This window comes from Drosophila subpulchrella, chromosome X (genome assembly GCF_014743375.2).
Source record: "Drosophila subpulchrella strain 33 F10 #4 breed RU33 chromosome X, RU_Dsub_v1.1 Primary Assembly, whole genome shotgun sequence".
NCBI lineage: Eukaryota > Metazoa > Arthropoda > Insecta > Diptera > Drosophilidae > Drosophila > Drosophila subpulchrella.
Window position 1 is genome coordinate 25,063,427 of NC_050613.1, and position 12,990 is coordinate 25,076,416.

The 12,990-nt window shown below is 40.3% G+C and overlaps 1 protein-coding gene across 1 annotated transcript in view; it reads right to left on the reverse strand.

The window, feature by feature from the left end:
• The window catches only part of LOC119558099 (activating transcription factor 3), a 39,990-nt gene that overhangs the window by 7,431 nt on the left and 19,569 nt on the right, over positions 1-12,990 (reverse strand). The window contains exons 3-4 of the mRNA XM_037871311.1: positions 3,367-4,127; positions 3,205-3,294 (exon numbers count right to left, since the gene is read on the reverse strand). Coding sequence (XP_037727239.1) covers positions 3,205-3,294; positions 3,367-3,633 — 357 coding nt within the window. The 5' untranslated portion in view covers positions 3,634-4,127. The remainder of the gene's footprint in view (positions 1-3,204; positions 3,295-3,366; positions 4,128-12,990) is intronic.

Here is a 12,990-nt window from a genome sequence, read left to right on the forward strand (position 1 = left end):
ACCGACGCCTCTTTTATATATATACCATTTTTTATTTTTTTTCGTTGGTTTTTCCCTTTTTTTTTGCGCATTTTGTTTGTTGTCTGCTCGAGAAATTGTTCGGATGCCACTGATTACTGATTGAACGCGCCCTTCTCCCCAATGTTGCCTTTGCGCTTCTGTTAATTTTTTCGGCATCGGCAGCGGGTCGGGTTCCCATTTGAATTTTAGGCACGCTGCGGTATATTTATTGACCCAGAAATCAGATAAATAAATTTTGTGTTTAAAAAGCGACAAGTAAAGAATGCCGAAAAACGAAATCCAAAACAAAATCATAATAATCGCATGCGCCGAACCCAAAACACAAAAAAAAAAAGGAGAAAAAATTAAAGTCGCTGGCAAATCGGAGCCAATGCATATGACCATATGGTCAGCGTCGACTCGAAAAGTCGGACAAAGTCTGCTGGAAAATTGTGCAATTGCGTCGGGGGAAATGGGGCTGTGGATGTGGATGTAAATGGAAATGGGAATCGCAATCGGAATGGACATCACAGGTTGCGGCTTTATATCTTTGTAAATGTATCTTTGAATCAGTATCTCTCAGTATCTTTGTATCTTCGTTTTTGTATCTGCATCTCTGTATTTACCGACTTTTGCAGAACGGCCGAGCCTTTCTTTGCACTTCGCATCGCTGCAACTTTAGTCGCAAAATTCAACCGAAAAAGATACATTTAAGAGGCAATTTACGGGCTGGCAAATTTGCATTTTGTTTGGCTTGTTTGCACTTTTGCACATTTCTCACTCGTTCTGTTTGCCCTTCTTATAATTTCTCCCCATTTTACATTTGCCCCCCATTTGCTTGGCGTTCTTTTTCGGCAACATTTGTGCAAATATTTGGCGTGCTAAGGAAATAAAAAAAAAAGAATAAAACACACAAACGGAGGGCAGGAAACCTTTGAATGGGTCCGACTCCGATTGTGCGGGGTTCAAGTCGTCGGGGTCAAACCGCCTGCTAAATTCATATTTAAATCGAAATGAAACAAAGTTCGCTTCGTATTCTGTAGAAAACTTATAAAAGACGCAAACATTGTTGGGCTGACTTTAATGCCATAGTTAAAATTAAATAAAATTTATGTGCAATTTTGCACAAAAAACCTTTGATCTGTATAATCATAAACGAAAACTATTCATTAAATTGAAAGTGAAAAAAAATATTCGATATGTATTATACCAGCCCTTAGTTTGTAACAGTAAGCTTACCTTAATGAAAATAAATATATTTTTTTAGGGGCTTTGTGTAAACTGTTAAATTTTTCTGATTGAATAACTATTACTTAAAGGAAAACTTTTGTTTCAATCGCTACTACTTCATAAAACGAGTTAATATGTCAGTTGTCTAGGGACATTATCAACTACAATTCGGTTGCTTTAAGTGAGGAAACTCAGTCGCAATCTACCGACTTGCAGTTTCAATCTGGCCGCTTCAATTTGGTCAGTTTCATTCATTCATTTATTCGATGACTGTTTTTCGCCCACGCAGCACTGCAAAGCACACGCTGCCGTGCAAAAGCGGCCCACGCACTCTCCACCGGCCATTGGTCGTCTGTCCGTCCGTCCGTCTGTCAATTTGTCCGTAACTTTGTCCGTATGCGATTCTGTCCGTCCGTCCGTCCGTCCGTCCGTCTGTCTGTCTGACGTGGGCGTCAATTGCGAGACGCGGCGAGAATTGATTTCACTTTTGCGGCACACTGCGTTCGAGTATCTGCATCTGCATCTGCATCTGAATCTGCCGCTAAATCTGAATCTGAATCTCTGTGCGAGTGGGGAGAATCACTCTTGACTGGCTGGCTGACTGACTGACATTGGCCTTAATGAGGCACGTAACTGCGGTGGTGTCAACTTCAGCGATTAATTCCACATACGAGAGTTAAAGGCCGCCTATCCATTCGATCTCTGGGTTGTGCAACGAACGCATCCCTAGTCCGCTCCCGCCGCCAGCCCCTCCTTTTTTCGCCAACAATAATTGGCAGGTGTCTATATGGCTGGCTATATCATCTATACAGCTATCCCCTATCCCCTATACCATGCAAATGTGATTTATGATTATTACTTGAAACGAATTTATAGGCGTTGGGCCGGCGCAGCTTTTAATTGCTGCATCGCAACGGGTTGAAAGAGAGAGGCACACACCGTCTTTTCAATTTGTTATCCAACAAAATTTCACATAAATTAGAACCCCATGTACTTTTGCCTCTCATTTTTTGGTTTTTAACTTTTGGATTTCGGCGACTGACCAGTATACCGTATTATCCATATAGATATGTATATATCGTTTTTGGAGGGAACCGGTTGGGTTCCCCAAGTTGAGAGGTTGCCTTCAATTGCAATTCAATTAGTTATTGATTGATTGCAAGTATCAAGTTGAATCGCTTGTCTTTGATTTATGGTTCCAGTTGGTTTTAATTTTAAAGTCTCATGCTTTCTGCAGCGATTGCCTTTCAATGGAGTTCGATTTGGTCTTCAAAATATAAACTTGACTTGAGAAAAACTCTAACAATGGCTGGTAAAGTTGCAGTCGCTGTTAGGCGTTGAATTGAACGTTTATTGAAAAGGAAAAAAAGAACTATACAAGAATATAGCTTTAAGTTTAATAAAGATAATTAATGTTTTAATAGATTGTAATTCAAACAGTCTAATTACATCGAATATTGCATGTAAATTGGGACTATCAATTGAAGCTTTAAAGATCTATGATTGACTTAGAGCACCTTTTTGTTGAATGGTTATTGAAATGGGGAAATTGAACTGTACAAGAATAAAGACACTTGAGATCTAGCTTTTAAAATCCATGATTGACTGGTTCCCCATTTAATTGAATGGTTATGAAAATGAGAAAAAGAATGGGGCTTTAATTTTAATTAAGATACTTAAGTTCTTTTAAAGACTATGGTTAAAAACTGGCTAATTAATACGATTTTGCATGTAAATACGAAATATCAATTGAAGCATTAAAAATGGCTGATTGACTCAGTGCTTCATTTATTTTAATGGGTATTAAAATACTTGAATGGTTATAAAAGATACTTGAGATTGTAGATAAAACTGGCTAATTAATAATGACTAATGCATCTAAATTTAATCACTCAATTCAAGCTTTTAAAAACCATGAATGACTTAGTATACCCCTTTCATTTTTAGGATCCAATTAGAGATGATTTCACATACCTGTTGGACGCTGGGCGTGGTGGCCGTGCCCGCTGGAGAGTCCAACGGCGATCCGGAGCAACTGGAATGACTGCTGTCCTGGGAGTGCGACTGAAAAATAGAGTATACGCATATTAAGCATACGCCTTGAGGCACCGAATGGCAAGCAGTGACGATCCTCACCTGGCCATTGGGATGACCGTTGAAGTGACGCACGGTGACCACTGGCGTGGAGGCGGCGCTGCAGGATGCCGAGGAGGCGGCGGATGCGGAAACAGCTGCGGAAACAGCAGCCGCCGCCGCCGAGCTGAAGCTAAAGCTATCCAGCGGATTGGTCATGGCGATCAGCGAGTTGAGGATCTCCGGCGTCTTGGGCGTGTGGCCGCCCATCAGGAGGCCGCTGTTGTCGATCCCTAACAGCGAGGAGGCCGGTATGTTGGAGTTGAACATGGCTATCTAATCGGTAAGCAGTTGCACACGCGAAAAGTTAAGCAGAAAAAACTAAACCGAACTAATAAAAACTAAATGTAACGAACGGGGTTTCTTATTTTTTGTTGTTTGTTTTTTTTTTTATATATATTCTTAAATCACAGTTGAAGGCCTACGCGTTGCATTGGTTGGTTGGACTATTCCAAAAAAGTTTTCTTCTATATCTCTTTTTATATTCTTGTATACATATATATATATATATATATTATGGGTTCTGGAGGCACACACTTTTCACACTTTTGCGCTTATCACAAGTTAAAAAAAACTCTACAGTTCTTCCTTTGCCTTTTTCAGGGCTGCTTTTCTTATGGAGAGGGGACTTTTGGAGGAGTATGGCCGATCCATCGGTTCCATCGGCTCAGGTCCCCGACTTTTGTTGTTGCTCAGAGCGCTAAGGCCGAGCGAATGCGTTGAACGTCGAACAGCCGGCACCTCGCTTCACATCGGCAGCGAATCTGCAAAATTCACAGAGACAAAACGGAAAGAGAGAGTGAGAAGAGCGCCAGATATAAGTACTATATAGAGATATATATATGATATATAGCCCACTCTATAAGGGAGAAACAGAGAGGAAGACTCACTCACGAACGTGAGTACGCCATGTCAACGTAAACAAAAGCAATTAAATTATAAAATAAACTTGGCTAAATTGATTTATGTAAGTCTCTAGGGGGCTGGTGAGGCGCGTGTCACGCAATCGAGCTTACAAATCACGATCTCGTGATTGATCACGCACCAAGAAAGCCCCACATCTCGCGCACACATATTCCAAATGCCTCCAATTAAGCCATTAATCGGTTAATTGAGACCAGACCCAGGCCCACTTTTCATATAGTATAGATCGGGTGGGTGGGTGTTCAATCAATATATGTATGATATATGGTTAACTAGCATATCTAGGGGATATGATCTTCAGGGGCTGGGGGTACAAAACACACATTCCTCACGGGTTGTGCGAGGTGAAGGTGAGCAGAAGGAGAAACTGCAGCGAAATTCCTCGGCGGCAATTGAAACGGAATTGAAATGCAATTGAAGGCAATCATCCATGAATTCGCTTGACTCCCGAGAACCCCTAAACACAGGGGCTGCAAATAGCGATAAATGTGGGAGTGTTATGAACTAAAATTAGAATTGAGTGGTATCATTACCAAAATTTTGAGAAAGAAATGTCCGAAATTTAAATTGAAATTGGGTTGAAGGGTTCAAAAGATACCTAGTTCTAATTGAAATGGTCTGAAAGTAAAAGTTGAAAGATCAATCATTTTGAAACTAGCAAAGGGTAATCCCTGTAAAATTCATGCTATAATCGGCAGAAATTTAAATTGAAATTAGGTTGAAGGGTTCAAAAGATACCTAGTTCTAATTGAAATGTTCTGAAAGTAAAAGTTGAAAGATCAATCATTTTGAAATTACAGCAAAGGTGAATCCCTGTAAAATTCATGCTATAATCGGTCTTACCAATTGGATGAGCATTTTAATTTCCGTTTTACTTGGAAATACTTTGTAATTACAAAGATATTTTAGCAAAATGATATTATATTAAGAGGGAATTAATGTGCAGGGTATTCCCCAGTTTATCATCCCAGTTTGTCCCCCCAAAACTCCACTTAATTTCGCCGGAATTTCTCTGGAGTTATTTCCCCCCGCATATTTGTGGCATTTCGAAGATGAACTATGTTTCTGACAAGGGGCAGGGGTGGGTTAATGTGCAAAAATAAAAAAGGGGGTAGGACAGTGGCAGGGTGGAAGGGGGCGCAATTTCGCTCAAAATGCAAATTGAGGCTGTCAAACTTCAAAAGCCGAAAAACAGAACACAAAAATCTCATTTTGGTTTTGTGCGCGATTTCTGCTTTTCTGCTTTTAGCCATTTATCATATGGCCAGAAGTGTTTGCACTTGTGGTGGTGCCTCTGAATGCGACTATATGTGTGTGTGTGTGACATGCTCTATAAGTTTTAGAGCCCCCCTTTTTTCCCGGTCCGTTCCAAACCGAAAGTCAGTCAGCAGCCAGCAACAAAACGAAGGCAGAATAAAGAATTATGATTTATGACTTTCGCATGTTATTTTATTTTTTTGGCTTGGGGTTTTGTTGTTTGTGAGAGCTTTTAATGCCTTACTGCCTTTGATGTGGCTCTTTTCCCCCGTTTCCACTGCAACGAAAATCACTTTTGACATTCGGTTCGCACAAATCGCACAAATCGCTTTTTGGCCCGGCTATTGGTACGGCTTTGTTGCCAAAGCTTATTTTGACCAAATGCGGCGGACGTCAACGTCAAAATCAGCGGCATCGACGGCAACTGCGCATGCGTGGCCTCCCCGAGAACATTTGGGGTCAGGGCAACTAAGACTGCAACTCTCAAAAGAGAGCTGTTTCAGAAAAGTCATTGCAAACGGTTCGTTTGAACTGATCGTATAACTTTAATTTATTCCCAGCTATCAGTAGACATGCTATCAAGTCTCTATCAAAATAATAAAATATCATTTAAGCGATCTCTGTTGTATGTTTAAATATTCCTAATATCTCTTTATCCAATAATATAATAATCATATATGTTCAAAAACTCATATCTTTTTCTTTCTAGGTACCGCTTTCATCTTACCATCCAGCTGACTTGAGATTGCGCATACGCCACGTGGCCGACTACATTTACCAAATGCCCAGCAGGATTTCTCAGCAGCTGTTAAAAACTCCCTCCCAGAAACCTTTTAGCTGCACTTGCCACATTGACATTCGTAAGTTGTATCGCTGCTACTTGGGAATAAAGTCATTTGCGGCTGATTTGTGGCTGGCATGTGAATTGCCCTCAAGTGTGCGAGTTTTTGCTGCCAGTCGATCGATGCCTAACCGAATCGATCGATCGATCGATGGCCACCAGATTGAACAGCCACAGCAAAAAAAAAAAGAGAGAGAACAGAAGCTTTCGCAACGATCGTACCGATGAAGATATATGGAGAGATCGTGTGGAGATCGGATCGCTGGGGTGTCCCACCATCGGCATGAATATGCGATAGAGGTGCTGGCGAAAAAAAGGCACAAAATTCCTGTCATCGTTCAACTAATCAGCAAGTACTAAAGAATTTATCGATGGGGTATGAAAAACAAAATATTCTAACGAACAGCTATTTGTTTTTATTACACTATTAATGGTGTATCGTTAGCATCAGTACGGGTTACCTAAGGGCATTACTAATCAACTTGTTTTACGATGCATTTCTTCTCATTTTTACGAGCGTTAAGTGCTATCGATTAAATAGCGTTTTATCGTTATGATTTGTGTTATCGATCAATCTATCGAAAAACAAACGATTTAATCGATAACATGGTATTAAATTATATCCCAACGAATCGTCACATCTTTAAAAACCTTTCGGCATCTTGATTCATCATCACCAATCGTTAGGCAATGTCACAACTTATCGGTGAATTTGCATCGGTCACGTCGCTATCCGAAATATCCCAAAAGTGTGACTGATGGGTGACTCAGAGACCGATTCGGATTCCCGTTCCATTTGCATACGATTGTACGAGCAATCGAATGCAAATGAATGGATTGTCAGCCGGTGCGATTGCACAACGAGCATTATATTAATAACACTTCATAATTGCGATACATAATGCTCGGGTCGAGGAGCACGGACCTGCATTTATCATCGGGGCGTGCGATGTGAAAACGCCGCATAAGTACATTAAGCATTTGACTTATAATATGTGAAACAATATATATATACCGCCTCGAACGTTTATCGGTTTTTGTTTCGTTTGTTTCGCTACGTGCCTCGGTCGCACTCCACATTTCACACGAGCCAATAAGTGGGGGAAAAGGCCAAGAGCAGTGGAAACAATGCATTGCGGGCTGGGAATACATATTGAGAAATTTCGAAAGTACTTTCAGTGAATTTAACTAAAAACTTTAAATACCAAATTAATAGTATTTTTTTTTATTTCAAACTATCCTAATTAAAACTTCTCTAACCAGAAATATTCGATTTTTTTAGACCATTTCTATGGTTTATATAATATATATGTATATATAAACTTGTCGACAGCAATATTTATCTAAAAACTTTAAGTACCAAAATATATACCTTTAAATTTCGGTATTTTTCAACTAACCATGAAAATTAAATTAGTTTCAGGTTATACTCGTATATGATACATACGGCTGACAGACCTATATCTGAAATCATATATCTGCCACTACCTTGCAAATATTCAATCGCATGCGATGTCGAAATCACTTTCTGCTAATATTTAACCAAAAATATCTAGTTCCAAATTAAAATACCTATTTATTTTAGTATTTTTTTACCTATTCATTTTAGTATTTTTGTTTTAATCAACTAACTATAAAAACTTGATTAGTTCTAGGTTATATATGATCCATACGGCTCACAGACCATATCCCAAATCATATATCTGCCACTACCCCGCAATTATCCAATCACATGCACCCATTTGAAGCATCCAAGTCTCAGATTCTCTTCTGGTTTTCTTGTTTTCCGGATTTCAGCTTTTCCCTGCGTCATCGGATTCCAATTCAATCCTTTGCCGCATTGTAATAGTATGAAAACTTTGCCCACTTTGTTGTTTCTCATCTATTTCGATTCTGTTATTCATATTTTGAAATGGATTTGAGCAGAAAGCAGTTGAGGGTGGTATTTGTGTGTGTGTGCCTGATTCGGTATCTGTATCTGTATTCTGGCCATAAAAATAAACTTTCATTGTGCGGAGACAATCGCTGTACCTTCTTTTTCCATCTTTTTCTCTTCTCTGCTGTCTTGGCCGGGCTTAATTAAAAGCATTGCCAAAGCCAACAACACACGGAAAGGCCAAAGGCAAACACACAGCGAGTGTGTATCTACGTATAAGTATCTGATAGATACGAAGAACGCTTCGGTTCTTCGGTACGGTGCCCTTTTGTCAGCTGTTTTCCAATTAAGTGTCACTGCAGCCCGGGAGGGGGCCGCAAATCTCCTCGAAGATGGCTAGAAATTTACACTTTAATTAGGCATTTAGATAGCGTATATATCTGCCTTTGATTAGTTTGCTAATTGCAGGGGCGGGGTGGTTCAGCTATGCGACGGGGGTACCGATCATAAACCCCAGCTTTGGCCATTAACATAAAAGTTTACGAATAGATCCAGGGACTTATGGCGGGGGTGTATTTATCAGTTTCTCAGACTACCCCTCGCTTTGGCCAAAAATGGGCCGCGTGGCGATTCAATTAATTTATTATTCACTTAAGAGCGCCACGGGCTAGCAGAAGAGGGGTTGGTTGGGGGAGTGCTATAAGGTCGGGGGTCCCAGATAGATGGCATAAAAATGTTATAAAAATTAAGCGCACACCATGAAGGAAGAGAAGCGAACTGGCCAAGAACTTTTCGCACATTCCAAATGCGTCCCGCTGTCGTGCCAAAAATGTCCTGACAACGGGTGGTTCCGGGGGGTATTGGATGTATCTGGTGGGTGGATTGGGATTGGGATGGTGCACATTAACTTATGGGGAACGCGTGGCGTAAGTTTTACAGTTATAAACATTTCCGCGCACGTTCCGAGCGTTAAAATGTGGGAGCCACAAAAAACAAGACAGTCCAGTCACACCAAAATATAAATTTGAAAATTGCTGGAGAGAGTACCTCCCCTCGTAAAAAGAAACCCGAAGTGGAAAGTACCCTTAGAAATGTTTTATATATTTTGAAATTCTATTTTTATTTTTAACAATTTTAAGGGTTTCTTTTTTTAATATAGTACTATTTTTTAGCATTATAGTATAGTTAGTAAAATATGTAGCTTAATATATAATTTCTAAGCATATCTATATATTGTTTTAATAACCTTTTCAGCCCTTACTAAATAAAAATCCCTAATATAATATAATATCTTTATTTCTTATAGACATAGTACTACACCCGCTTAAACGTCGAGTGTATATAGTAGGCCATAAAACTCAAACTGTCGTCGGCGAAGTGAATAAAATGCCTTGGAAATGGAAAATTATGGAAATGAATTGGTTGACAGAAGGATCTGGATAGGGAAAGCTGCTCGGAAAGGGGTGAGTAACTAAACTAACCAATGGGGGTTGAAAAGTGTGGTACCAACAATATTTTGGGCCAAAACTAGAGTTATTGTACACAAAAAACTGAGACTCACGGGGAATGGGAAGTTTTTGTGTGTAAATATATATATCTTTGTGTATCTTGTGCATCCACCTGCGTACACCTGTTCCGCATATCTGTATTTATATGTGGTTAGCACAAGGCGTCATTAGTCACTGCCCTCCAGATAAGCGAAATCAAACGGAAAAAACTTGGAGTGCAATGGAGATATTTACGCGGTATGCGTGCAAGGACGTTCGCAATCGGAACTTTCATTAAACTTTGTGTGGGTTTCTTTTTTTTTATCAACGGAGGCTTATCAGAACGCTGCGTGTCAAAAGATGTCTTATCGGTGGAAAACACGGGCGAATGCGAATCTTATCTGGCCACCCTCTGGTCTTCTCTCCGGTTCTTTGGTACCCCGATTCTTCGGTTCGCCGGCACTACGATTCTCCTGTACTCCCGTTCGATTTGTGCGGAATCTAATTAGTTTCCAGAGCTAATTCACTTTGTGACATCGTACCGATTTATGTTGATTAAGGTGACATTATCGCCGCTGCTCGCCGTTTGCGTGTTCTTTTTATTTATTGTTATTTATGACCACTCTTGGCCCCTCTTTGTGTGTGGAATTTTATCAGAAAGCGCGTTTACGTTGTTTGCCGTGTGGCTTTTTTCGGTTTTTCGGTGGCTTTTCGTCTCCAAGCCATTTAGAACACTTTTCGCACCTCGTTCTGGGCGAAAAAAAAAACAAAATAATAATAACTAACTAAAGATACTTTTGTATCTGCTAGATGCTCTCGACCATGCGACAGCTGTCAGTGGAAAAGCAAAGGCAAAATATCTATGAAATGGAGACGGAGGCCAGCACTAATCATCATCATCTCCATCATCGTCATCATCATCTTCGCAGCGGCCAAGCGATCATCATCGTCATCTTGGTGATTTTTATGAAGGAATTCGCATTAAAAGTCTTTATTGTGTTTATTTATTGCGAACGAGAATCGAGAACGGCCAAAATGGAAACACAGATACGCACACACACAACCATATCCAGCCATCCATCCATCTATCCACACAGCTACAAAGTAGATCTAATGGAAATTTCTGTGTTGGCGACGCTGTAACTGAAAAAGCAGAGGCGTCCGAAGGGGCGTTTTGGTATTGGTATTGCAGCTGGCAATTGGCAGCTGTTTGGAGTTCGGGGAAATCCCCCTGGTCACTGCACTTGATTCCTTTGTTCGCTACGCGGAAGAAGGATTTTCAAAGATTGAACAGAATCTTAAAACTTAAGGTTCACTAGAACCGAAATCCACTTAAAGTGAAAACTTTAAAGATTGCCAAAAGTCCCTGAAAGCCGATTAACCCAAATATTTCTAGGCGAAGTCTTAACTTTTTTTTTGGGGGCCCCGAAAAGCAGAGGAATTTCAAAATTTATGCGCTTGGGGAGTGGCCCAAAAAAGAAAGACACTGAAAAGGGAGCTAAAGAGATGGGTGATAAAGACAGGGAAGAGACATCAACATCAATTAGCGGACAACAAATGTGTCCCAAATGTATTTTTCAGCCCAGCCCTTGGGGGCCACGCCCATTGCACCTAGCTGCTTTATAAGGGGGGAACCCCCACACAAACACATGGAAAATGGCATGTCCTTGACACATATCCTTCCACTTGCTCAGCACGCACATGCGGATATGGATATGGATATGGTTATGTGTGAGTGGGCCGGGCCAACGCCTTGCGGGGCTTCACCCCAGAGCTTGGCCCTAATCCATTTGAACTTTCTCCATCCACACTTCCACATCCACTCTCCTCTTCAAGGATAATAAAACGAATTCTCCTACTTTATGGGCCAAGCGAAACTTTTGCGGCTTCCTTCGGCGCATGTGCCTGTGTGTGTGTTTGTGTGTGGATTGAAGTGCCGTAATATAATCCTAATGGAATTTACACTCAAACTTTACAATGGCAGGCAACAATAGCGAGGACACTGCGTGTCCTTTGTCATTCTCCTCTCCTCTTCCGCCGAAGGAAGCAATAGAAACTGGAACTGAAGGTTCGATATTGAGTTGAAATTACATCCGATTTGGGCCAAGAAAAGAAGTTATCGTTTAATTGAAGGGAAATTAGGTGAATTACCAATTGAATTAATGCTGAGAAAGCCAAATCGAACTGAAAATAAAAAGTGCAATAACGCCCAGTGTGAAAAGCGTTGAGTGAACTAACGCCCATATTTAGTTTAGTTATATTTTTGTGAAATTTGTGTGTGCTTCAATGGGCGTTATTTTACTGGGCATTATTTCATTGGGCGTTATTTCACTTTTCTAAAATGTATTTGTGCTTCAATGGGCGTTATTTCACTGGGCATTATTTCATTGGGCGTTTGATATTGAGTTGAAATTACATCCGATTTGGGTCAAGAAAAGAAGTTATCGTTTAATTGAAGGGAAATTAGGTGAATTACCAATTGAATTAATGCTGAGAAAGCCAAATCGAAGTGAAAATAAAAAGTGCAATAACGCCCAGTGTTAAAAACACTGAGTGAATTAACGCCCATATTTAGTTTAGTTATATTTTTGTGAAATTTGTTTGTGCTTCAATGGGCGTAATTTCACTGGGCATTTTTTTATTGGGCGTTATTTCACTTTTCTAAAATTTATTTGTGCTTCAATGGGTGTAATTTCATTGGGCGTTAATTCACTTTGGTTGCACCCAAAAATAAAATGTATTTCTCGCACTCACAAGTGAAATTTCTCAAAACTTTGAACGGAAACTGGATCGAAAATACTTAGTGGCAGACAAACGCGAACAGATTGCAACCAAATGTTGTCTCGCCTGAGTTTCAAGGGGATTCGGAATTGGTTTTGGATTCAGATTCAAATTCAAATTCTGAAGGTCAAGTGCATTAAGGCAGGCAGGAAAAATAGAAGAGAAACTGGGAAAAATAGGAACGCGCCACGATGTTTTCTTATTTTTCTTTTTCTTTTGGCTCCCCCATCAAGAAATATATAGTAATATATATATATAGAGAGAGAGGGCTGCGTGCGTGAGCGTTGTAAATTGTGATTTTATTTGATTTGATTTGGGAGACCAGACCCCGTATCCTTGGACCAAACACTGGCTTAATTGTGCGTGTCAGGCGGCCACAAAGCCAGAAAGCCACCAAAGCCGCAACATGGACACATGCCCGTTTCGTCCTCGGCTGGGTGTGTTTAGCCAGGACCAGCAGA